General features: G+C 41.3%; 3 protein-coding genes across 3 annotated transcripts; 2 read left to right on the top strand and 1 right to left on the bottom strand.

Moving 5' to 3' along the window:
* Positions 1–853: 853 nt before the first annotated feature.
* Positions 854–6,211, bottom strand: LOC146389744 (butyrophilin subfamily 1 member A1-like). The gene is made up of 3 exons (XM_084913784.1): positions 5,947–6,211; positions 3,068–3,403; positions 854–1,731 (listed from the first exon to the last, which is right to left on the bottom strand). Exons 1-3 carry the CDS (start codon positions 6,005–6,007, stop codon positions 1,466–1,468), a joined length of 663 nt encoding a protein of 220 aa, XP_084769910.1. The 5' UTR covers positions 6,008–6,211; the 3' UTR covers positions 854–1,465.
* Positions 6,212–8,649: 2,438 nt separating this feature from the next.
* LOC146389745 (V-set domain-containing T-cell activation inhibitor 1-like) lies at positions 8,650–14,527 on the top strand. Its single transcript, XM_084913241.1, has 4 exons — positions 8,650–8,886; positions 9,503–9,838; positions 10,567–10,896; positions 13,343–14,527. Exons 1-4 carry the CDS (start codon positions 8,793–8,795, stop codon positions 13,663–13,665), a joined length of 1,083 nt encoding a protein of 360 aa, XP_084769367.1. The 5' UTR covers positions 8,650–8,792; the 3' UTR covers positions 13,666–14,527.
* A 7,319-nt stretch (positions 14,528–21,846) lies between these two features.
* LOC146389746 (nuclear factor 7, ovary-like) lies at positions 21,847–24,181 on the top strand. The gene has a single exon (XM_084912945.1). The coding sequence runs from the start codon at positions 22,136–22,138 to the stop codon at positions 23,525–23,527; it is 1,392 nt and encodes a 463-aa protein (XP_084769071.1). The 5' UTR covers positions 21,847–22,135; the 3' UTR covers positions 23,528–24,181.
* Positions 24,182–27,924: the final 3,743 nt, after the last annotated feature.

A 27,924-nucleotide genomic window follows, 5' to 3' on the forward strand; every position in this document is an offset into this window, starting at 1 on the left:
AGGGGTGATGCACAAGCATAAAGGTGAATAAACCGTGTAAATAAAGTACTCAAGTGTCTGTAACGCTGTGTGCCTTTGTCCTTTAAATAAAAGACGTTTTTTTCTGCAGGTTTTAGATGTGTCCTTGATCCAACACAGCTGATTTAAATGGCTAAATTACCTCCTCAACATGTCTTGAAGTTCTCCAGAAGCCTGGTAATGAACTAATCATTTGATTCAGGTGTGCTGACCCAGGGTGAGATCTAAAACCTGCAGGACAGCAGCTCTACAGGCCTGGAGTTCGACACCCCTGGTTTAGTTGTTCATTTCCATGTCTGAACTTCTTGTAGCTGTGGTAAACAGAGGCGTTACATTGTGAACTGTTATTCTGTTGGACTGCCATCTTGTGGTGCATTTAGGAATTGTTCAGAATCCTTAATGCACCATGCAGTTTTTGCTTGCTTACAAAATCAGGGTGATGAAACTCCATGAGAAGATTGTTATGTGAGTGATTTAGGCCAATTATGTTTCTTTTTCACAAACCACATCATGTATTATTGTAGAGTCTACCTTACAATATAAAGCACCTTGAGGTGACTGTTGTTGACATTTGGAGCTGTAAAAACAACATTTAATGTCTGCTCCTCATTCACCGTCACATTGCATACAAAACAAACATTCTCGTGCATGTACGGCTTCTGACTGAGGATTAGTGCAGCAACACAATCCAGCATTAAACTGATGAACACCATTCTGTACAGTTATAAAATAGCTTTTTTGCTACAAGGTGATCCTCAAGCTAACAACTTGCATGTTGGTATAATGCAGCATGATGTGCATGTGGAGGTGAAAAGAAGACGTGTCAGGCCTGAAATCTGCAGCAGATGAACAACATCACCATGAATCATTTATTTCTGGTTCATCACATGAAACAGCCAATCATAAGTCTGTTCACAAAACAGATAAAGATCATAATTTCATAACTGCAAGAACTTAAAGAAAACCTTTCAACCTTCAACCTCTGTACGTTACAAAAACACCCATAATAAAAAACAACATTACACAGGTATAAATGTAAAGATGAGACATATAGATGAAGACACATTAAGGACATTTACATTATTCACTTCATCTTCCTGCATCAAGAGCTGAATAGAAGCTGGCGAGGTTCACAGTTCAGAGTCAGAGAGAAACATCTACAGTTCACATGAATTTTTAGTTTCATACAGTGTTCGCATCCCTCTGTGAGCAGTAAATTTTAAGCTGGATTTACTTTAAAGTAACAAAAATAAAAAATACGAATATATAAAACAAAATAATAGCTCCTAAAACAAGCTTGTTATACAAACTTGTTTTTTTTCACACTGTGCTGCAGTTAAAGAAGAAAAGGCCACACGAGGTTGATATTTTAAACCAACACAAAAAAACTGCTTAATTTAAAGTTAATTTGAATGAAATTAACCTGGATGTTAACGATGGTTCATTTCTAACTCATCTTCAGGTCATCTGTGTAACTGTCGTCCTGCGAAGACGTAAGAGGCCGTGTGATCTCTGGATCATCGTAAGTCTTAGATTGAAGTCGTCTTTTTATCCAAAACCTAACAACACCGACAACAAGAAGCACAGCGGCACAAAGAAACGCAGCAGAAACTGCCACTCCAACTTTCAGTCCAACAGGTCCATCCTCCTTCCCTCTGCCTTCCTTTCCTCCATCCTTCTTCCCTCCTTCCTCTGTGTGTCCTCCTGTCGGATCTGCAGGTGAGAAACAGGTGTGAGGTGTCAGCTGATCAAATGAAATTAATTGGATTTAAAATGTATTCTTGGGGATAAATATCCTGATGAAGCTTATAATTTATCCTCTAGTAGCTTTAACGTCAGCAGCCTGGGCAATAGATTAGAATCAAGTACGAAAACATTTACACATTTTACACATCACTAAATTAAAACTCAGACATCCCAGTGTGAGTGCGATGTTACACTCAGTGGTTTTAGTGAGATACGGTTTAAAAAGCTGCAAATATAAAACATTTTCCCCCAGCAGAGAATCGACATCACACTGAACACATGCTGGACATGAAAATACTTACAGATGATTTTAAACTAAAACTCTGAACATGACCAGGTTATGTTTTTAACATTAGTTACCATGGTGATTTAACCAGGTAAAACGAGAGTGTCTGACACAGAAAGTAACATAGTTCGCTCAGACATTAATCAACTCTGTACCGTAAGTAAAAAACAAACAAACAAAAAAAACAGCCACAAAGACAACAGCTGGAGAAACATCTGTCTACCTCTGACATCCACCAGCTCATCCATACAACAAACAAACATCAACAACCAGGAAGCAGCTTCACCTCTGATCACACACACAGGCTGTATCCCAATTCAGGGTCTGCAGCCTTAAAGGCCGCATTTTAAGGCCGATTACGTCAGAGCGACGCGACGAAGGCTGTCCCAATTCGAAGGCTGCTCGAAATGCGGCCCTCAAATGCGTCCTTCATTTCCCTGGATTTTAAGGACGTGGCAGTGTAGACTTCGTGGCCCAACATATCCCAGAATGCATAGCGCGGCGGTGGGTGTGGATAATTTTGCCGAAAAAAAACGGCGGATGAGGGGCGGCCGAAGAGTAAACTTTAAGTAAGTACTGAATATTATGTCACTTATTTATGTGCAAATGTTTAATAACGAAGAACATTAAAACATTACTGTTGGCCACATGTCGGCAAAGTTATGTGACATTAGTGACGTTTGTACTAACTTGGTTTTAAAGCCTTTACTTTCAAATATACGCCGTTCAATAGCTGAGCTTAATCTTACAGAGAATGATCAAAGCTCATGTAGACACAAACAAACAAATGAACAAAAGATTTTCTCCTTCATTTCTGTCAAACACAGCTGTATGAAACGTTTCCAGCTGTTAGTATCATGGTTGCTAGGCAACCTGGGCTAGACCGTCCCATTTCACAAGCCTCGCACTTCCGGCCTTAGCGGTCTTTAAGTACGCGGCCCTTGAGGATCGTTGAGGCTACTTTAAGGCTGCAGACCCTGAATTGGGACACAGCCACACTCAACTCTACTCACTCACCTGGAGGGACAACAACAATAGTCAGGTTGGTGCTGAGGATGGATTTCCATGTTTCTCTTATGTAAAAATGACACTCGTATGTTCCAGTGTCATTAATCGTCACGTCCCTCAGAATCAAAGACACGTCTCCATCCTTCATCTGTCTGTCCTGCAGATCCACTCGGTTCTTAAAAGATGGATGCTGGTGATCTGGATCAAACTTCTCATCTTGGTACAAAAGCACATGTTTATCTACCAGGTCAGCTCTGCTCCACTTTACAGCTGTGATGTTGTTGTTTGGAGCTCGACATGTCAGAGTGACGTTCTGTCCAGACTCAGCTGTGATGATTTTCTGGTCTGAAAGGGAAATAAGACAGAGCAGAGAGGTTAAAGGTCAAACTGTTTGAATCTACAGCAGCCGTCTATGGCTGTATCCTAATTCAGGGTCTGCAGCCTTTAAGGCCGAATTTTAAGGATGTGGCAGTGTAGACTTCATGGCCCAACATATCCCAGACTTCATAGCGCGGCGGTGGGTGTGGATAATTTTGCCGGAAAAAAAAAACGGTGGAAGAGGGGCGGCTGAAGAGTAAACTGTCAAAAGTAAGTAATGAATATGATGTCACTTATTTATGTGCGAATGTTTAATAACGAAGAACATTAAACATTACTGTTGGCCACATGTCGGCAAAGTTATGTGACATTAATTAATTGTACTAACTTGGTTTTAAAGCCTCTTTTAAAGTCTCTACTGCAAAATATATAACGGACTTTGACGTGTGTTTGAACGAGCTGACGGTTCACTCGTTAAGCTGAAAGAAAGATGCTTTAATCACAGCAGTCACACATGTGTCCACTGTACCATCTGGGAACTCTTCTTGTTTAGCACTCGTAATAACACAAACACTAAATCCTCCTGTTTGTAGCAGTGTATACACCTGAGACTGTCACCTGTCTGTCTGTCCTGCACTCTGTCTTTTTCCTTCTCTGATTGTGGAATAAAAGTATGAACATGTATTTATAAGTTACACTTGTGTTTGAATCCTGCAGCTTATCACACATTTGATTTCCATGTGTGACAACTGCAAGTGTCCAGAGTGAGGACAGACTGAGGGACCCACTGCTGCACATCATCTGTGAGGCTTTGCACCCCTGATGATCCACCAGGACAAACTCAGCAGTGTGTGAGGAAGAGGAGGAGGAAGAGCCAGCAGCAGCTGACAGATGGAGAGAATAGACAGACTGTTCCCTGTTTGTGAAGGACTGCTAGGAAAGTTTAAAATAACTAATTGTCTGTCCTGAATCAGTCTTATTAGGTAATGTTCAAATAATTTGATCATCCCAGTGTTTTCAGTGTGGGAGAAAGTACTCAGGGCCTTCAAGTTGAACACTATGAAAGGCAGAAACAAGTTTAATATTCAGAAACCTAAAGTATGTATCAGCAGCAGAATGGAGCTAAAAATAAATGTTGGTTTCAGTTCTATGAAGCTTTGAGTATTTTGGATTAGTAGCACTGCTGTGTTTGTTGCATCATATTGCTGTAATTGTTTATATGCTTTATATATTCTGAGGTAAGTTGATCTATAGTGTAACATCATATTCTATAAGGATGTTATGTGTTTGTGTACTTTCTGCCCAGTTTGACCCATTTAGCAGAAGTCAGCCTGTTTAAGGCTCTGATATCTATTCTGTATGACTTAAAGCAGTTATGACATGGTCTGATTTTCTCACCCAATAAAGGAATATTTAATATATCAGTCTACTCTTCATTCTATCAGAAACAGTTATCACAGCTCATACATTTTCTTTTTACACATATATGTAAGCATTGAGCCAAATTTAGTAATGTCAACATACTGAAGGAACATTTGTCTCTTATCCTCCTGGGATCTGGTGTCCACAGATGTGGACATCACAGTTTGGGTTATTTAGACCAAAATACTCAATTTTGCTCTGCATGGGCCTGATATCCACGTACGAGGACATTATACTGCCACTGTTCTGTCAAATATTTTAAACGAATATCCTCATATGTGGATCTTATTGTTCTTAAAAACAAAAATAAGGTAAAAAAAAAAATCTGATAATTCTCTGTTTTTACATTTATCAGGCCCCAATGTGCCCAGATATCAAAGAGAAATTAAAAATGCATGTCATGAAAGAGTTCAGGTCTTAGGAGGTTAAATATAATACATCTACATATACACTGTCAAAGATACTTGAGTGTCTTTGAGTGAAGATTTAAGGTGATAGGACATATAAATAACTGCAACTTGAGTCTTTACTGAAGCTCAGTATTTGACACAGAGTTCACTCACATGTGCTGTCCAGTGTACCTGCACATGTGATGTGACAATAGAAGTGATTTGATTTGAGAGTTCAAACTCACTGCTGTAATAACTAATAATGATTAATATAATAACTATAATATTGGCCATATCAGCCTTACATGTATACAGCCATATTTCGCACATGACTATGAAAGGCGGAAGAGGAAGTAGTTCCTTTGAATGTAGACAATCCGAATGATATAGTTTCTTTCCACTGTGTTCCTGTTAATGATAAACTACAAATTTACCCTAAATTACTAAAATATCAATATTTTAATGTGAGAATCGATTCTAGGACATAAATGGAAGGAATCGATATTTCAGGATCGATCCGCACATCACTACTGCGCGTGCTCCGGAGCGTGCGGTCGCTAAAGTGGGACACTTCCTCTGTCTCTCTCACAGATGTTAAGTGTCCACTCAGCCTCTTGTCTCCGTCACACACACAGAGAAACTGAATCCATATAAAAAAATTCTTTACGAAATTTTGTTAACATATAAAGAGGCTGATACTAATTAATCATCTTTATGTCAGAGTCAGATATATTTGGGCTTAAAACATTTAAATCTCACCTGCAGAGACGAACACGACAAACATCAAAGTGGAGCAGAGCGTTGCAGTTACAGCAGACATGTCCGTGTTCTCTGTTTCTGCTGATCTGACTCTTAGTTTGTTCTGAGTCTGTTGGTATTTTCACTGAATAATTGAACCTGAGTTTAAATCTGACTACAACAGATTAAATTTAAGGTTTAAATAAAGCTGAAAGTAACTGACTGCGAATCTGTCTCTGAGACGCTCATGCAGAGGCTACGCTTTCGATTTCTTCTTCTTCTTCTTCTGTATAGGGTTTATTGGCGGTCGGCAAACAGCAAAATGGTGCATTACCGCCACCAACTGGTGTGGAGTGTGGACCGAAATGACAAAAATAAATAAATAATAATAATTTAAATCTTTCCGAACAAATGGGTCTGCCTTAACAACCAAAATACAGCCTGATAACTTTCACTTATAGAGCTCATGCGAAATAAATCAATCAAGTCCAACTTCACTTTCATATCGTCCAGCTTTTTGATCAGTTGTCTCCTTTCAATATCTTCTGACAATGCAATAAAACATGTTCTATTGTTTCCTTTTCCCTACTGCAGTCACACGTACAGTGTTTACTTATTAAAAATGTGCTATTTAAACCAGTGTGTCCGAATCTCAGTCGAGATATAATCGTCTCCTCTCTCCTGTTTCGTCCTGTACTTCTCATTTCCACCACTTTCCTTTAGATTTCATAAAACCATCGCCCTTTCCTCTCTGCCTCTCTTCATTTTCACACCTTGGCTCGTGTGATTAGGTATCTGGTTTGATTAAAAGGCTTACATGGAAAACACATATTGGGGAAATGACTGAGAAATATAAAAAGGTTTTGAATATTTTACATGTTTAAAAAGCAGTGAATGGGTTGCAGAAAAAACAACATTAAAAGCTTTATATATAAGTGTCATTAGATCAGTTATGGATTATGCATGTCTGGTCTATGGCTCAGCAGCTAAAGGATTGTTAAATAACTTGGATAAAACCCAGTATCAAGTGTTGAGGTTGTGTTTTGGGGCCATTAAAACTACACCCATGTTTCAATTGCAAGTCGAAATGAATGAACTACTGTTAGAAATAAGAAGACATCAGCTTTAACTTACTGGGCAAAGTTAAAGGGACGTGGTGAAAAACACATAGCACATGATATAGTTAAACCTTGTCAAAAACAAGAAAAATAAAGGGAATCAACAGGAAGTTTTGGTTAAATTACAGGGAAAAATACATTAGAAAGGAATTAGTAACAAAAGTTACTAAATGACAGAAGAATTGTATTCAGTTAAAGGTAAAATAAATATTTCAAAGGAATATAGGTGATGTAATTAATAGGACAATATTTGGGTTTTAAAGAGCAACTGCGGTTAATATGAGAAAAAGCGAAAAAGCTGTTCCGATCCACTAAGGCACCTGAAGTTGTTTGCGCACCGCGATAAAAAGATAGAGGTAGTCGTATTTTTTAAATAAACTTTATTTAGAACAGTAACAATGACAATCTCAACAGACAATCGAATCATTCCGTACACTCCCCTTTCTTTTCTCCCAATCAGAGGAAAACACATAATTGCGGAAGAGGTAGTAGTAGCGGTGTTGCCAACTTAGCGACTTTGTCGCAATATTTAGCGACTTTTCAGACACCTTTAAGCTGGGCAGACACTGTGCGATTTTTTCAGTCGTGTTACTCAGCTTCTGCTCAAACTGCACGATTGACTCGCAGGGGTTAGAAGTTACGACCTGAGTGCTCATACTGTGCGTCCATAACATGAAGCTTATAACACAAAATCTGTCGCTCGCTCTCCCTCTCTGTCTTTCACTCACACAGACACACACACCACCACCATCAACTTTGCTAAATTGCTAATGAAAAACATTGATCAGGCAGCTGTGATTGAGCAGCAGTGTAAATCCAATTATTTTCACGGTTGTTGTGGTCGTGATAATTTTGTGAGGCCACATCGAAAAGGCTCGGATGAGCTTTCCAAAGTTCTACAAGTTGTGCCTCCATCGCTTGTGTCCAGATCACACGCTGCACTGCACGTGCTGCTCCGTCTTTTCGCTTTCGTTTCTGTGTTTGCGCGTGCGCAGTGTGAGAGGCTGCGGAGACACCCTCTCGACGGCCGAGAGGACTTCAAACAGGTTTGAAATCCTCCCGATTGATGGTCGTGAGGTGTTAATTGCTTCTCGTTACACCACGTATACTACACGATGCACGACACACGATGAAGGCGAAACTCGGCCGATCCCCAAAACCGTCGCACGACTCAAAAATTGCACAGTATATGGCCAGAACAGCAACCGCCCCAGCTGCTGTCAGAACAGATGTTCACCCTACGGTCCAAACTGCAAATGAATCTCTCATGAGCGACGCTCCCGTACTGACTGGAGCAGCGCTAGATGTACAACATTGTTCTTTGTCTAAAATAAATCGATGCACTGATTCCAATCATAAAGAAGGAGGGTTGGGGTTGTGACATGAAAAGGTTGTAGTTCTAAATATGTAGTAAATTCTTTTAGGGTGTTTTCTTAACTGACTTTGTCTCTTCCACGTTGTCATTTCTCTCTCCTACAGCGTCTGTTACAATTATTCAAATTGGGTGATGACGTCATTTAACGACTTCTAGCGACTTTTAGGACAGCCAATAGAAATTTCCTTTACCGAGGAGTCGGCAAAACTGAGTAGTAGTAGTTAAATCGGAAGTGTGGAGTCAGTTGCTTAAATCTTTCAGCTTTTTTTAAACCTTAAATTTAATTGAATCTCATCAGGTTTTAAACTCAGGTTCAGTTATTCGCTGAAAGTAGCGACAGATTTAGACTTCAGAACAAATCAAAGAAGCGCTGGATGATCAGTAATAATGACACGGAAATGTCTGCCTTAACTGCATCACGCTGCTCCACTTTGCTGTTTGCTGTCGTCGTCGTGTTCGTCTCTGCAGGTGAGGTTTACAGTTAGAAACTAAACTGAGTTTATCTGACAAAAATAGACCAGTATCGACTAGTTTACATGTTGTTAATAATAATAATAATAATAATAATAATATGGATTTAGTTTGCCTGTGTGGACACGAGGGTGGGTGGAGTCTGTTTTTACTTAACATCTGTAATCCAGCTGTGACAGAGACAAAGAAGTGTAATGTGTGTGTCAGTGTGATGTGTTGTAGTGTCAGGAGTCAGTATGCAGCAACAAAGCTTTTTGTTGAGTGTACACAAACAGCTGTAGCTCCATAAAGGCAGCATGCAGAGACTCACAGTGTCTTATAATGAGAGGCTGCTTTCTCTCACACATTATGTTCACTTATTATCAGCACATGTTGTTGTTCTGTGGAAGCTAACATCTTGTAGTTTCTGACACTTTGCATGTTTAGCGTGAGGCTAAAATTCCCCCTCAGTGGGTCACTGGTGACCTGGTGGATGTTCAGAGGTTCATTAAATCCAACATGACTAAAAACTCAAATGTCAAAGGAAATAAACAAAATATTTAAAGTCAATCATTCTGGTCATAATTGTACTTTGACCTTTAACCTCTCTGCTCTGTGTTGTTTCCTCTTTCAGACCCAAAGATCATCAGAGCTGAGTCTGGACAGGACGTCACTCTGACATGTCGAGCTCCAAACAACACAGTTACAGTTTTAAACTGGACAAGATCTGACCTGAAGCCAGATTATGTGCTTTTGTACCAGGATGGTCTCTCTAATTCAACACACCAGCATCCATCTTTTAAGAACCGGGTGGATCTGCAGGACAGACGGATGAAGGATGGAGACGTGTCTTTGATTCTGAAGAACGTGACGATTAATGATGCTGGAACATACGAGTGTCATGTCTTCATGGCAGAAACAGACTCATTGAAGATTCCCAGCATCATCTACCTGGCTGTTTTTCCTCCAGGTGAGTGAGTAGAGTTGAGTGTGTGGGATCAGAGGTGAAGCTGCTTCCTGGTTGTTGATGTTTGTTTGTTGTATGGATGAGCTGGTGGATGTCAGAGGTAGACAGATGTTTCTCCAGCTGTTGTCTTTGTGGCTGGTAGTGTAGAGTTGACTTGTTCTTACTTATTACCAGCACATGTTGTTGTTCTGTGGAAGCTAACATCTTGTCGTTTCTGACACTTTGCATGTTTAGCATGAGGCTAAAATTCCCCCTCAGTGGGTCACTGGTAGGGATGGGTATCGTTTAGGTTTTATCTGATACCAGGACCAAACTGGTACTTTTGAAACGGTGCCGGTGCTTAAACGGTGCTTAAAAAATGGAGAACACAAAATTGGTCCAAAAGCTTCTCCTAAAAAGATAACAATGTTAGCCTTTTCTGCAGCTATAGGTCATATATGGTATCACTCTTGGCTGGAAGCAGGGCTTAAACAATGGAAAAAACACAAACTTTGTCCAAAAACCTCTCATGTTTAACTGTTTTCCACTTTTTCTTTGGTCGTTTTAGCCTTTATACCGGTACCCATCCCTAGTCACTGGTGACCTGGTGGATGTTCAGAGGTTCATTAAATCCAACATGACTAAAAACTCAAATGTCAAAGGAAATAAACAAAATATTTAAAGTCAATCATTCTGATCATAATTGTACTTTGACCTTTAACCTCTCTGCTCTGTGTTGTTTCCTCTTTCAGACCCAAAGATCATCACAGCTGAGTCTGGACAGAATGTCACTCTGACATGTCGAGCTCCAACCAAGAAGATCAGAAGTTTAGTATGGAGCAGAACTGACAAGCCAGGATTTGTGCTTTTGTACCAGGATGGTCGCTTTGTTACAGATGACCAGCATCCACCTTTTAAGAACCGGGTGGATCTGCAGGACAGACAGATGAAGGATGGAGACGTGTCTTTGAATCTGAAGGATGTGACGATTAATGACACTGGAACATACATGTGTCGTGTCCTCAATGAAAGAACCGGCTCATTGAAGATCATCAGTATCGTCTACTTGAGTGTTCCTCCAGGTGAGTGAGTAGAGTTGAGTGTGTGTGTGATCAGAGGTAAAATGGTAAATGGCCTGTATTTGTATAGCGCTTTACTAGTCCCTAAGGACCCCAAAACGCTTTTCACAACCAGTCATCCACCCATTCACACACACATTCACACACTGGTGATGGCAGCTACATTGTAGCCATAGCCACCCTGGGGCGCACTGACAGAGGCGAGGCTGCCGGACACTGGCGCCACCGGGCCCTCTAGCCACCACCAATAGGCAACGGGTGAAGTGTCTCGCCCAAGGACACAACGACTGAGACTGTTGGAGCCGGGGCTCGAACCGGCAAACTTCCGATTACAAGGCGAACTCCCAACTCTTGAGCCACGATCGCCCCAGAGGTGAAGCTGCTTCCTGGTTGCTGATGTTTGTTTGTTGTATGGATGAGCTGGTGGATGTCAGAGGTAGACAGATGTTTCTCCAGCTGTTGTCTTTGTGGCTGGTAGTGTAGAGTTGTAGAGCAGCATTGTTTGGTTAGAGCAGAAACAAAGACATTTATGAATCCGTCTCTTCTTCTCTTGCTCTCTAACTCGTCTGTAAACATGAAACTTAGATTACACAGGAAACACGTGATCTCACCCAAAGAACAGTCACCGTCTTGCTTTGAAACAGCCAGAACAAAACAAAAGCACGTTTGCACTATTTCAGCACGGCTGGAGCACACACTGGCTGATGTGACAATTCATGGATATAATTTCCAATCTTTCTTTAGCTCCCACCACATCTTTAACAACCATGTGGGGTCAGGGGTCATGTTTGGCTTGAGACTTTTGAAAAGTAAATCATCATGTGTTTGAAAATGTGCTTCTTTAGCATCAGGCTAAAACTCTGCTGTACCTGTGATCTGGTCAATGGTCACAGCTCTCTGTCCCATCCAACCAAGTTACCCTTTATATATATGAAGTGCATCAAACCGTACGAATGGAGACAAGCGTCTGACTGACTGCTGGAGTCCAGCATCCACCCACACTCAGATGGCCTCCATCAGTTTCCTTTAGCACAGATGTGTCCTGCTCACTCTGGAGTCAGTGTTATCATCCTCATCTGTGACAATGTGAGACTCCAGCTGAGCTAGTTTTTTATTTATTAATTTACTGACTTATATTATGTCCTGATAGTTTAACCTTAGAGTTTAGTCCATGTGTAGCTGAGCAGACTCGGTGCTCCCTGCATGTTTCAGGTGTTGCTGTTACAGAGAGAGGACGGCTGCTGTCACTCTGTCAGCTTTAGATCAAATCAAACTAAGCTGGCAGTTTATCTGAATACAGGCAGTGCTTATTGTAAAGTATATATCTTTACTGCAGCTGTGTTAAAAACATGGCTGCCCTCTCGCTGCAATGAGACCAGCTGAGCAGAGTTACTGATCTGTAAGCAGTTTCCAAACTCCTGAGACTGATCACAGTGTGGCTTTGAACCTCTCATGCTGAAATCATCAGTATCTCTGTGACCAGCTGTGATAAACTGCTGATAAATTAGACTTACCTGCCAGAGAAAATAAATAACAGCCATATTTGTCACAGTCTGGCTGGCAGACCGTGGGGATGTGGGGAAAGGAGGACCCAGGCGCGGAGCTCTGTGTGTAGACAGTGCGTTTATTTACAGTGTGGTAAATATCGATGCACAATTAATCCCCGTGCTCCCCAAGGCTCCCGTGTGTGTCCATTGGCGTCCGTGTTCGTGCTCCCCGCTGTCATGACTGTGCACACCCTGTGCGTGCTGTCCTTCCTCTCCACGTTCCTCCTGTAGGAAAACAATAGAGGCAGCCGTTAAACACTGACCTCCGCGGGCACACACACACACTAACTTGGGAGTCTCACGCAGTAATCCCACATCTGTGGGAGCTCCAAGACTCTCCTAAGTAGCTCCCCCGACGAGCCCTGATCAGCAGCAGGTGTGTGGCTTCGGGTGTGGCCAGTCCCCTAGCAGGGCCACACCCACCAGGCCTGAAGGTGCCTGTAAACAAGAGTTCAGACACACCTGCACCCATACGCACTCATATCTACAAACATGGAGAAGAGGGGCAGCAACACCAAAAATACATGTAATATAACCAGTCCATAACTGCTCAGGGATCCTGGGTCGCTCAGACATAGGACCCTGACAATAATACACAGTTTGTCTGTGTAACAACTGTAAAAAACTATTGTAAGGAGCTGGACTTCTTCAAGTTTGTTTAAAACGTTTAATCCAGTCAAATAATAAAGAACAGCTGGATCAGTTTTAGTCATATTTAGTCAGAACATCTGTTTCCTTTTAAGAAGCTCGAAAAATCCACCAGTATTTTCTCACTTTATACATATTGTGAATAGTTTGTATTAATCTGTTGTCCTGAACTAGAAGAGGAAACGGATTCTGTTCTGTTCTTCACTCATCACCTACCTGACAGCTGACACCTCACACCTGTTTCTCACCTGCAGGTCAGACAGGAGGAGACACAGAGGATGGAGGGAAGGAGGATGGAGGGAAGAAGGATGGAGGGAAGGAGGATGGAGGGAAGAAGGAGGATGGAGGGAAGGAGGAGGATGGAGGAAAGGAGGACAGATCTGCTCGACTGATAGTTGGTCTGTCAGTTTCTGCTGTGCTTCTTGTTGTTGTTGCTCTTCTTATTAATCTGATCTGCAGAAAATATGAGAGGGGTTTTAGCACAAGAAAACAAAACCAGAGAAAAAAACGTAAAAAAACAATTGAAAGGGCTGTAAAGTATTCAAAGCTGAATAAAGCTGAGCCTGATGTTCCATGAAGTCACTGTTACCCAGCATGATGAAAAACATGATCAAGGACAGAAAGAAACTGATGATGCCTCATGTGACTTTTCCTCCTTAAGCCCAGCCCACTGGAAGACAGCTTGTACTTTGTTCTCCGTGGTTTGTAAATCCATCGTATCAAATTTGACAGAGTTTACAAACTGTTATAGACTCAGTTTGGGCTGAAACTTGGTGACTTTTCCTAAACTGACCCAAAATACACGACAATGAATGCATTTAAATATTTTATACTGTTGTACAGATGATGCAAACTTTTGTACACTGACAGTGTTTTGGGACAAGTTTGACTCGTGTCTGTTCAGATGGATTTTCAGATCCACCAGTTTGGCTAAAATTAAGGAACATTGTGATTTTAGGGAAAGTTGACATTGTGAAAACATTTTCATACAAACTCACAAACATGATGTACACACTCATGTTTGTGTATCTTTAATGAGACAGAATTGGGTCTCATATGGCTCACATGAGACCCAGTTCATGGCTGAACCCTTTATGGGTGACATGATGTCATACATGTCCTGAAGTGGATTCTGGATTTCTGACGTCCTTAATCATTACAGCAGTGAGGTCAGTGTGACGAACTGATGCTCTGTTCTCTGGCCTGACAAAGCTTTAACTCCAAACATCTCTCCACTGTTAGAGGTTCAGTTTTTTATGACCTGACAGTGTGAAGCCTCCACCTACATCACTGAACTGCTCCACCTTGCTCCACTTCTGTACTCTTGTGTCTGTGACCTTCTTTAAACAGCTTGTTTTTGTGTTTGTGGTGTTTTGCTCGGCTGTGCCCTTTTTTAACACTGTTTTGTTTAACTTTGTTTTTTTTTATATCTCTGGAAATAAAAGTTTGGTTTTTAAAGACAAAGACAATGAGTGATCTATCTATCTATCTATCTATCTATCTATCTATCTATCTATCTATCTATCTATCTATCTATCTATCTATCTATCTATCTATCTATCTATCTATCTATCTGCCTGTATGTGCACATCTTTACTTTTAATAAGATGTTAACGACTCTGAGCCGATGACAGCTCTGATAACTCTGATAACATCTCCCTCCCAGTAATAACTGCTCCCAGCAGCAACTATGACAGACACTTCTCCTGACAGTGACACTCTTACAGATACACATTCAAGAGCTTTATTGTCAATACAGCAGTATACACAGTATACAGCTTACCACATGGTGCATTTATAAGTATACAAAAGATATATCTCTCCAAGAGATATAAAACTAAAAATTACAAATAAATAACATACTAAATTTTGTGATGCGGCTGCTGCTGCTCCACATGTTAGTAAATCTGACCCTAAATATTCCTGCTTCTCTTAGAGCACACAGGTAACGGCTGCACTGAGCATGAAGGTGTGTCTGAAACATGATGAAGCTCGTCTGGAGCAATGATTACAATCTGCTCCAGGGCAGCTGGAGAGTCGTGTTTGCTGTTTTTGTATATTTGTCACACTTATTAAATGTTTCAGATCAGGATGATGTAGCTTTGGATTTGTTCCCTTAATAACAAACATTTTCATTTACAAACTTCATTTTGTGTTTTCTTTGTCTAATATTTAAATGTGTTTGATCTGAAACATTTAAGTGTGACAAACATACAAAAACCAGGAAACCAGGAAGGAAACAAACTCTGTTTCACTCTGTCTGTGTTTGTTTCCATCTTATGTTCTTATATGTTGTTTGTTTGAAACTTGTGATCAGTATTTTAAAGTTTTTAAACTGAACTCAAACACAAACTACAAACTGGTCAGACATTGAAATGAATTGTTCCTCTGAGTATTTAAACCTGCTGTTGTGTTGCTTTTGTGTGCTGCTGTCACTGATGGCTGCTGCTGTGACAACAGACACACAAACAGTTTGATGTCATCAGAGATCACTCTGGATACACTGAGAGAAAAGCTGATTTACTTTCACACTCCAACACTGTTATGATGTCCTGCAGTCTGAGTGTAAAACAACACTGCCCCCATGAGGTCAAACTGGAGCATTGCACATGATAATTCGCATCCAGCAAACGTCTTGGACCTTCACACACATCTGACCCTGATTTAGTGGAGACTTTAGAAATTTCAGTGTTTCTAAAGTCTACCTCCTTTTTTATGATAATTTTTAATGAATTGGGACACAGCTGGGACACATCAGTTATTGATTTCACTGTTTAAAGCTTTAAACAGATTAGAGAGACAGTCCAGGCAGATGGGATCACGTGGTGAGTGAAATAAATACAGAGGTGGTCACCTCTGTATTTAATCATTAGTTATTATTAATTTCTGGATCTCTTCCACATCTTGTCTTGTCTCCTCCCTTTTCCTGGTTCTGCAAACAAACAAAGGTCAATCAAATGGATGATCCACTTGGTAAAGGCTAAAGAACCAATCAGGACAGGCAAAAATAAAAAGAACTAATTTCATCATTGGATGAGATGATCCAGTGCTAACTATATGCTTTATCAACAAGGAAAAAGGGTTTCTGTCTCCTGAATCCAAACTGGAAGCTGGTTCCACAGAAGAGGGGCCTGAAAACTGAAGGCTCTGCCTCCCATTCTACTTTTAAATACTCTAGGAACAACAAGTAGGCCTGCAGAGCGAGAGCGAAGTGCTCTAATAGGGTGATATGGTACTACAAGGTCATTAAGATAAGATGGGGCCTGATTATTTAAGACCTTGTATGTGAGGAGCAGGATTTTGAATTCAATTCTGGATTCAACAGGAAGCCAATGAAGGAAGCCAGTCTCAGACCAACAGAATAGACCCAGCAGAAGAAGCTACTTCCATTTAGGAGTTTTCAAGGCCTCTTAGGATTTCCTCCAGTTTTTATCCATTTATTGGTATCAAAACTGCATTTGTGAGATTTTCTGCCACAGAGGGAATTTTCCACGACTGCTACAGTTGCCAAACGTCTTGATGCATGCTCAATCATCCAGGTAAGTAAATCTCCAAAAGTTGATTCTGTTCATCTGGACGTAGCGTTTTGTGGGAGAAACGTTTCGTCACTCATCCAAGTGACTTCTTCAGTCTCAGCTGACTGCAGGTTTCCTCAATCTTATAAACAGAACATTTGCATAATGACTGAAACCAGCCCACTGAAGGAAGAATGGGCTGGGAGGTCAGAGATCAGTGGGCTTTGATCAGTGGTTGTTGATCATGATCATGAACTGACAGATAGGTGCTTTCTGGATCTGTATCCTGTGTGTGCACCCACTGTGGGCCTTTTCTGCGCTTAGTGTCAGCCTACTCTATGAGCTCCATGCAGGCCTCAAAGGCCAAGCAATTTAAAAGCTTCACCAAAACAAGACACCACTCAAATAGCTGGACCCAGGCTCGCCTCCCTTATGGAGGAAAACATAGAAGATGATCTCTGTGAGTTATTTTTACTGTCATATTATAAAATGTGATGTTCTAGCATCATGTTATTCTTCTTAAGCCTTTGAAAAGCTTCCTCTGTGTCCATTAAACTGATGACTTTAGTGCTGCTGTCTACTTGTTACATTTAGTACTGTTTAATTTTCAACCTAGGAAGATCTGTAAAAAGTACTCACAATATAACATAATACTGTAAAATGACTTACAGGTAAAATACTCAGATTGTACTTAGATAAAAGTATGTAATCACAGACTCGCCCAGCCTGACTGCCTTGAAGTTCAGGTGTCTTCACTGCCTCCTCTGATAAGAGCTGGAGACCTGAGTAGGTTCGGTCACCCATCAGCAGCAGATCACCTCTCGATCGGGCACGTTTTCATCTGGGAGGGTTTTAGAGCTCACTGCCCTCGGCGTCGCTGCTGGAACAACGAAGTTTTGGTATTGAATCTTTGACCTGCTGATCTCACAGAGGCAGGAGACCCAGAACATCCATGCGAGCTTCAGTTTATGCTCTGTCCTGTCATCCAATCAGATTTGCATATAATACACTGATATTCAGCCCCAGCCTGGTGTTCTCTCCATCTCTGACCTTTCACACAATTTAAACTAAGCCAAAGGTTTTTTTATTGCCATTACTTCTTAACACAGAAATTCCATCAACACGTTCATTATAGATTTAATCCCTTTTAATTCAAACACACTTTCTCTTTAAAACTGTTTGTCAATCACAATTTACTCAATTTATTATTATTCTATCACATATTTATATCAGTCATAATCAACTCAGTATGATCTGAGCTGTAAATCTGTATTTATCATCACAGAACTTTATAGCACTTCAGAGCAGCTCCTTCAGTGGCTGCGGCACCCACGATGTGGGACGGAGAGATTTCCTCCCCTCTGCTGTCAGACTCCACAACAAAGACTTTGCAGCTGATCAAACACACACATGTGCAATAGGACTTAGTGTAATACTCTTTTTCTGACAACGTTGTATTTGTACTCAGTTGTATATAGCATTTGTATTCTATTTTTATCCTATTATTTTATTCTATTCTATTCGGTACAGTTGTGTACAGTATCTTATTCTTATTCTATTCCAGTGTTCTCTCATTTTTGCTATGTAACTGCACTGTCCACTTTCTGCTGTAACAAAACAAATTTCCCACATGTGGGACTAATAAAGATGATCTTATCTTATACTGTATAAGATAAGTGGTGAGTGTAGTTCCTATCAACAGGGTATTGCAGACCATCCCGCTAATTGCCGAATTTGCTTTGGTCTGTCATATTTATGATGAAAAACAAATGTCATCAAATTAGATATTGATATTTTCATATGGGAATTGATCCTGCAACATGAAACGCTGGGATTGGAAGTTCCAATTTTTCAGCATCGCTCCGCACATCATACCTGTGAGATGACAGACAGCAGTGTGGAGGAGAGTGCGACACAAAAACACATAAATATGACTGACACCTGTAAACGAAGCAGCATCTGGCTGCAGGTGAAAGATATTGGGAATAGCAGAGCAGAGTGGCTTCACTGTAAAATAAAATTAGCAGTGAGTGCAGGCTCCGCCACAAACCTGCCCAGACACGTCACAATTCTCCATCCCACAGTGCAGTTTGAGGAGAGAGGGCAAGCTGGCTCGACTCTGGGCTGTCTGGTCCCAAACCATCAACAACAACTGCTGCAGCAGCTACTAGTAGTGTAAGTATAACCCATCAAAGCCTTAAATCCCACCTACACTCTACCGAGTAGAAAAACAATGTCTGTAACAATGATTCTAAATCTATATGACACAGAACGTCCATTATGGCAAGACAGGGTGAAAAAAGCTCCACCAGTGTGTCTGATGATTGACTGCTGGACCTCTAGATCTTCCACTTTATTGAAAATTACAAGATGGCCTCTTAGCTGATGGACAGACACACTGCAGAAGACTTGGTAGAAGAGCTAATAAGAGTTTTATTGTTTTTAAGAATTACAAATTATGAAGTGGACCCACCACCCATGTCTGTTGCATACATTAAACCTGATGATCTGCTGCACCGTCCTGCAACCATATGAGGTGACTGTGGAGATAAATGCAGATACGTAACAAGGACAGTTGTTTTTTTCTATTACTATTCAGTCACGAACAGCAAAAACAGCACATATGATAGACAAAACTGAATTGCAAAAAGCTGTACGCCACATAATAATAATAATAATAATAATAATAATAATAATAATAATAATAATAATAATAATAGTTGCATTTTCTCTCCTTCAGCTGTGTCACAGCCTCCAAAGTGCTCCTGCTTTGCAAAGGTCTTCAGCGAGCGACAGCCCAACACCAACTGACCGTAACCGTGCAGAAAGTGAAGGAAGTGGTTGCAGCTCTTTGTTCATGGACCGAAAATTTCTGTGTGTGGAGTTCAACACCGTCCACTCAGAAACTGCATTACTGGATGGTAGATTTAAAAAGCTTGCATTCAGTGACAACAGAGCTGTTGATGAGGCACTTCAGAGAATAACTGCAGCAGCAAAGTGCACTCCCACCCAGCTCCACCATTACAGGGCCAAGTGAAGGAGGAGCCACAAACGTCTGCTGTGTGGAGCCTCTTTGATGAAAGAGCTACAGGAGATGCTGCAAAGAGAAATACTACAGCTGATGTTATGATGGAGATGAAATGTTATCTTGAGGAGCCCCTCATCCAACAAGGAGAAGGCCCACAGAGCTGGTGGGAGGCCAAGGCCACAGTCTTTCCCTACCTGTTGAAGGTGATGGAGGGGAGACTGTGCATTGTGGCAACATCTGTTCCTTTGGAGAGTCTTCTCAAAAACTGGGCAAGGAGAAACCACATCAGCCCATCCAAGCTGAGGCAGCTGATTTTTCTGAATGTCAACCTGCACTGAGGACAAACTGTTTGGCTGCTGAGTTTGGTTCTGTTTTGTACTGTGGATTTGTTTACAGTGGGGTTTTTTGTGTTGAATTAAACTTAAAGGTTTGATTAAAATATTAAACAACAGTAAGAATGCCTGCTTTTGTAACAGAACAAAAACACAAAATTAGGCAATTATAAGGCTTTTTGTAAAAACACTACATGCCAAAGGGTTTGTCAGCACACAAAGCATTCACATTTGCCAAGTAAAGCTAAAGTATGAGGCTACAGATGATAATAAATTAAGAGACATTTGGGAGCCACAAGACATGCAAGATAATCCAGAGCTTAGATCTAAATAAGGAAGTCTTAACGCAGTAATGGAGAATATCCTCACACATTAAGAAGCACCCAGGGAGGGAAGTCCTTCATTACTCTGTCAGTCAGGTAGGTGATCAGTGAAGAACAGCACAGAATCTATGTACCTGCACTGTTCAGCTCAATTTGTGGATGCAATGAGAAGTAAAGTGAGAGTGATCAGCTTACCAGTGACTGTGATATTAACCAGGTTACTGATGACACCATTACTGGACTCACACCAGTAAACTCCGGTGTCGTGAGGCACCAGCATACTGATTGAACATGATTGATCACGTTGCTGTTGTCCCCACCCATCTCCACACTCAGCCCTCTGCAGTTTGCTTGTGTTTCTCCTCACAGCCCAATCAGAAAAGCTTTGGTCCTCCTCACAGATTACAGTCACAACATCTCCCTCAGAGAAATTAGAGCTGTTGGGACTCACGACCAGATGAGCTGTGAGGAAGAAGAGAGGTTAGATCAGGGGTGTCAAACTCAAATACACAGTGGGCCAAAATTCAAAACTGGAACAAACTCGCAGGCTAACGTTAATATTTATTGAAATATATTTATTCCGCCAGATATAATAACAAATCTTTTCTCAAACACGTTTTGCTGAAAAACTGAATATGGAACAAGTATAATATAAAGTTTTTACAGCTTATAGATTTTAAGTTCTGCTCCAATTATTTGGGTAAAGATAATAAACACTTTGATGGCCTATAAGTGAAAGTGAAAACGTGATAAACGAATAATATAATTAATAAATAATAAATAATTATATTTTTTTATAAGTGAAGTGAAGTTCACTGAACTGAAAGGAAAATTTGGTTTGATGATGGTTGACATGTTTTCCAAATAGAAGTTTTTCCTCTAGTAAGGAGATACAGGTGCAGCACAGCATTGCTGGAAGAAATGATCCCAAGGGTGGAATCTCCTGAGAAATCTTCAGAGACCCAGCGAGAAGTAGGGACCATAGCTGACAGCCCAGGCAGGGGTTGAGGTCAAAGGTCATGCTGTTTGGGGACCTACTGGTCATCATGAGAAGATTCTGGAACCACAGCAATGACCATAAAGCTGCATTGGAAGGAGAGCTGTGCCACGGGGCTTTCCAGAGGTAATCACGAGGAGATTGTGGACAACATGTGAAATGAGATAAAAGCTCTTTATTAGTAACTTTTACAACTTCTGGCAGGTTAATGTCTGAACTTTGGAGTGAAACACGCCCTTAGTTACAGGAAATAACACCACTGTCTGTAACTAAGTGAATCCACCTTAACACCACCTGTGTGTGTGTGACTGCATTACACTCCCACTGCTGGGAACCTGAACAAGAACCAGAACAAAGTCTAAAATAGAAGCTGACAAACAGCTGCACCACCGAGTGACACTTTATTTTATAAACTTCACAACAGGTTTCATGTTGTGACCTGTGGAGGTGAAAAGACACAAAACCTGTTTTACAGCTTTTGAGCTGCAGGCAGGATTGAAACACACCTTAGTTAAAAGTCAAACAGCAACTTTTTTCTCCTCCCCTCACGTCACTCAAATGGGACAAACCAGGAAACAGGAAGTTCTTCGTCCTCAGTAAAGAGAGACGCACAGACGATCAGACTGAGCTCAGACCAAACTAGCAGCTTCCTCTGAGTGAGTCCAGCTACAGGAGAGAAAAGTGGAAAACTCCAACACTGCTGCTTCAAGCTGCTGACGCTCCACACACTGAATGTGAGTTTGAGCAAAAACACGACTCAAAGGAAGTTTCAGTGAAGGTGGTAGAGGAGGGAGGGGAGCCAGGACTGACTGTACTTCCTGTCTGCTGTTTTCAGCTTCACTCACAGACTCAATGGCTTCCAGATCAGAGGAGGATCTCTGCTGTCCGGTCTGTCAGGAGGTCTTCAGAGATCCTGTTCTTCTGTCATGTAGCCACAGCTTCTGTAAAGACTGTCTGAAGAGATGGTGGAGAGAGAGACCAACACACGAGTGTCCAGTTTGTAAGAGAAGATCTTCAAAGTCTGAACCACCTTTAAGTCTGGCTTTAAAGAACCTGTGTGAGTCGTTCTTACAGGAGAGAGATCAGAGAGCTTCAGAGGCTCTCTGCAGTCTGCACTCTGAGAAACTCAAACTCTTCTGTCTGGACCATCAGCAGCCAGTGTGTGTCGTCTGCAGAGACTCAGAAAAACACACCAATCACAGATTCAGACCCATCGATGAAGCTGCACAACAACACAAGAAGGAACTTCAGGAAACTCTGGAGCCCTTAAAGAAGAAGTTAAAGGTTTGTGAAGAAGTTCAAGTGAAGTTTGATCAAACAGCAGAACACATTAAGGTCCAGGCCCGACACACAGAGAGGCAGATTAAGGAGCAGTTTAAGAAGCTTCACCAGTTTCTAGCAGAGGAAGAGGAGGCCAGGCTGGCTGCACTGAAGGAGGAAGAGGAGCAGAAGAGTGGGATGATGAAGGAGAAGATGGAGGCTCTGAGCAGAGAGATAGCAGCTCTTTCAGACACAGTCAGAGCCACAGAGGAGGAGCTGAGAGCTGAAGACGTCTCATTCCTGCACAACTACAAGGCTGCAGTGGAAAGAGTCCAGCGCTGCCCCCTGCTGGATGAGCCACAGCTGCCCTCAGGAGCTCTGATAGACCAGGCCAAACACCTGGGCAACCTGACCTTCAACATCTGGAACAACATGAAGGACATGGTCTCCTACACTCCTCTCATCCTGGACCCAAACACTGCTCATCCAAAACTCATCCTGTCTGAAGATCTGACCAGTGTGAGACGAGGAGGAGAGAGACAGCAGCTTCCTGATAATCCAGAGAGGTTTGATTTGTTCTGCTCTGTCCTGGGCTCTGAGGGCTTTAACTCAGGGACTCACAGCTGGGATGTTGAAGTTGGAGACAGTACAACCTGGTTCCTGGGTGTGTTAGCAGAGTCTGTGCAGAGGAAGGGAGACATATTTTCTGGATTATGGATAATATGGTCTGATGGAATTAAATACTACACACGCTCACCATCAGCTGGTGTCACTCCTCTCTCAGTTCAGAAGAAGCTCCAGAGGATCAGAGTGAATCTGGACTGGAACAGAGGAAAGCTGTCGTTCTCTGATCCTGATACTAACACACACATACACACCTTCACACACACTTTCACTCACAGGATGTTTCCATACATTTTTACTGCTGGTAAAGTGAAGGTGTGTCCGTTGAAGGTGTCAGTGTCAGTGCAGCAGATGAGTTGAGGATGATGATATTTCTAATGTTGTTTCCTGTCAGTGAGTTGAAGCTGTTAAACTGCAGCTGTCCTCCTGCTGCCTCGTTGTTCCAAAGCTCTTTGTTTCTCTTTTAGTTCTCACTGTTTCTTTCTGTTTCTGCTGTCCACCTTTTCACATGGAAAATCATTTCACTGTTTCTCACTGAATGACTCCCCAAACTAGATTTGAAATTCTATCAAGTTTCTAATCATTACAAGTGATTCATGTTTCTATTTGATGTGTAAATGGAGATGATTTAGTTTGCTGGGATGTGGACTGACATGTGTTGAATGGGAGGAGCAGTTTGTTGTTGTCTTCTTGTCTGTTTATGACAACAATAAATATATTGTTGAAACAATGATTCATGTTTAACTCCATATATGAAATGTTTCTGATCTTTGAATTCTGTTTGATTAAAGACTTTCTTCATGACACAAATGAGATTTCAGTGTATTAATAGAACTAAATAAGCTCAGAGTTGAAAGGCTGGAGTATTATGTACGTGCTTCACTGTCAGGATCTTCAGGGGGATTCAAAGGGAAACATCAAACTGCTGTAATGAGATAAACTAGTTGGGCTGAACACACTTATCTGTAGTTTGTCTCCATCCAGGATCATCAGAATATAATGAACATGTGTGAAGAGCCAAAAAATGCAGGGAAACATCCATTAATCACAGGTGAGCCGTTTGTTTCTGACTCACATTCAATGAGGCTTCAGGTGTAAATACCTCAGAAGTGTTTGTGAGTTCAGTAGAACCAGACCCAGTCAACCATCATGGCCTCCACAGCACTACACAATGCAACAGAAAGGCCTTCATCATCTGCTGAACCACCTCTGAACCACGACGCTCTCCCTGCATCTAAAAGCTGTTAGTCAGGATGAGATGCTGCTGTGATCGCTCACAATTTACCTGTGAGATCTTTGTAAATATTGTCTTTGTTTCTGAAGGAAACACCTTTAGTCTGTTTGTATTTGGAGTGCAGATCTGGGCGTCCATCACTTTAACCTGCACACGTTTAGTTATTGAGTGTAGTTGATGTTTGGCAGCATTTTATAAGTGACAGTTCATGAACGGTGAAGGAACAGAGGACGCCTGACCATCCTACCTGTGTCAGTAAGAACACTTTAATCACAACTTCACAACTTAACACAACTGAAACCTGAATTCAGTGTTGCATAGTTTACTAACAGTGTGTGCTGACACTGAAGTTAGCAGTTTGTTTCCTAAGAGCTGCTGGGACAAACCACAGTGACCGGCTACAGAGTTTAGTTAAGGTGGTTCTAATATGTGACCTGTTGAATTATTTACAGGGATTTATTTTTCATTTAAAGCATCATTTGTGAAGTTTAGTTTAGTTCTTTTATGTTCTTTGTGTAACGTTTAGATTTTCTTCTCTTGTGTTTTAACTCTTCAGGTTTCCTGTAACAGAGATGTAAACCACCGTTTTCTGATGGTGCTGCACTGTGACATAAACACTGCCACTTTATTAGGTGCACCTTGCTGACTGCAGGTTATAACCCCTGCTGGAAACATCCCCACAGATTTGGATCCTTATTGCCATGACAGCACCACACAGCTGCTCCAGATGCTGCAGGATGCTTGTCAGGGCTCTAAAAGAAACTTTACTGAAAGTAAGAAACCTGAGAGGAAATAAACTTTGGACTTTAGTAAGCTGAGCTCTGAAGCTGTGATGGAGCTCAGTCGGTGTGAAGGCGGCTGCTGTGTAACAAATGTTTGTCTGAGGTGCTGCAACTGATCGTGGTCATGTTTATTTAAAGAAGTCAGTGATGAAGCAGGCTGTGCAGTCCGAGCTCTTCATCAGTTAACAGTCCTCCAGAGCTGCTGCAGGGAGCTGACTGTCCTCCAGGTGGCACTAAGTGAACAAAGTCCAAAGAAATAAACTTGGACTGTTTTTTGAAGCCTAAATAAAATGTGAATAAACTTTATAGATACATTTGAAACCAGTTACTCTGTGACTTTACACACTCACACAGTAACAGAGCTGATTCCTGATTGGAGCAGCACAGAGTTAGTCTTCTTTTCTGGCTGTGGATTGGTTCGTCGGGATTTCCCCCTTTACAGGTTTAAAAACAATCTCTGTTTTTACATTTTTTGACCTCCTTCTTGTGTGTAAACGTGAAGCAGCACCAGCCTCCTTTCATAGTTTTTACTGAGGAGCTGTGTTCATGTCAGGAAGGTTTCGTCTGATCACTGTGGTGCAGTTTGGTTTACTCTGTTTCTGAGTGTTTGTAGGATCAGTCTCTGCAGGTCACCTGATACCTGGCAGTGAAGTGTTTATAAATCAGCTCCGTCAGATTTAATCCAACAGAATAACATGTAAAACACTCCAGGGCTTTGAATCTGAAACTTTCTCCAGAGCTGTCTGGAGTTTTCTTACATTAAAATATTCTGGGATTACCAGACTGTCCACATCATGTGTCCTACCAAAACTTTCATCCACAAATATACCCTGACATTAAACCCAAATAGATTTGAGAGCGAGTCATTAGTATCAGTACTGTGTGTGTGTGTGTGTGTGTGTGTGTGTGTGTGTGTGTCTGAGAGAGAGATATTCAGGTAACTTACTGAGTTACTGCACATGCTCACACCTTTTCAGCACAACAGGTGCAGTTTGGTGTATTACTGCCTCCTGCTGGAACAATGATGGCAGCTCTCAAGACTTTATTGGTTATTGTCATTTCGTGTTACACAGCCTGAAACGAAATACTGTTTCTCACCAGCCTCTACAGTGCAATAACCAATATATTTTAAAAAGAATAAATACAGTTTAAAGGGAATAAGTTTAAAAAAGAGCAGCAAAAAAGGCATAAATAGCTTAAAATCTAAGTTCTAAAAAACCCTCCAGTTTTTATTAATATTTTATTATTTATCAAATTATTATAAACTAAAAATATTTTTTACGTGATAAATGACTTCAGTGCTTCGTCCATGACCTCCTGAAGGTAAAGGGCCCAAAGAGCCAATCAGCAGCTCTGAAACAGGAAATATGACTTATGGAGAAGTTCACAACAGTTTCAGCTGCCAATTGTACTCATCACCATGGAGACTGTCTCCATGGTGGAGGCAGAGTGACAGTGTTGTAGATGCTGCATTTTGAAGCCTCAGTGTTTATATTTTTGTTCACAGCCATGTAGACAGAGAGGCAGAGAGAGACAGTGCTGTCACTGAGCTACATATGTCAGAGCTCAGATGAGGCCCACACATGTGTGTTATCTGTTGTTGGTACACACAGTTAAGATATGGAACATGTGAACATGAGACATATGAAGAGACTGAACAGATAAAATGTCCTTTATATCCATCAGTGACTTTTTATTCTTTTAAACTTGTTCTGCTTCTTTTTGACTCGAGTTAGTGTGACACTGATGGAGCTTCTTGCTGCAGTGTGTTTGGGTTTGGCTGATAACACTGGTCATGCATGTTTGCTCTGTGCTCTGTGGTAAAAGTGCATCAGTCTGCAGCTCTGTGGCCGCCCTTCTTCCTTTCTCAGAAACTTCCTCATTCCTTTGTGCTCACTGTTTCACAGCAAAGGTGTTAAGATTAAAAATAAATACTGTGAAAAGCTGCTGCACTTTATGAAAAGACAAAATTGAATGTTTTTAAAAAGCATAAAAGAACAGAATGAAATGTCTCCATGACTGTAGTGTAATAATATCACAGCACTGTTACAGTAATTTTAATGTGTTTATTGCACAGAGACTGATTCAGCTGTGGTCTACTCAGCAGTGAGAACTGAAGACATCCGTTATGGACAAACAACCATCAGAACAAGGAGGCCCAGGTACAGCTGCTCTTTATCTTTGACTGTGGACAGAGACAAGCTAGCTGCTCACACTGTTTACAAACATCATGCTAAGCTAAGACAATCTGCCATGAGAGTAGGAGAAAAAAATGACAAGCTTTACTTTATCTTGAAAGAGGAGTAACAGTATACACAGAATCTGTGATGAGCAAGGTTCAGTTTCATCTCAACAGGTGCATTTTAGAGACAACAATGAGACAACCCTCAAAACAGGAATGATTTTACAGCCGGAGGTTAGTGACATGTTTCCCTTCTCATGTTTCACTAGTTTTGCATTTGGCTTTCTGATTCTGATACTACAATTGGCAGGTCCACCTTTGCCACCCTGCTTGAGAGCAGGTTCAGTCTGACCACAGGTCTAACGAGACGTGGAGAACTTTATGCTGCCTTTAAAATAATTCAGTATGACTACTTTAGTGATGGGTCAGTAATGGTAACTGACCCATAACCATGGAGGGAAGCACAGACCTCTACAGGCTTGGCAACAACAGGATTCAGAATGAAATCCTCGACCTGTTATCAGACCGTACTCTGGTGCAGTGGATCCTGGGTTCCTCC

This window comes from Perissodus microlepis, chromosome 3 (genome assembly GCF_051167445.1).
Source record: "Perissodus microlepis isolate ML-2025 ecotype Zambia chromosome 3, ASM5116744v1, whole genome shotgun sequence".
NCBI classification, from domain to species: Eukaryota; Metazoa; Chordata; class Actinopteri; order Cichliformes; family Cichlidae; genus Perissodus; species Perissodus microlepis.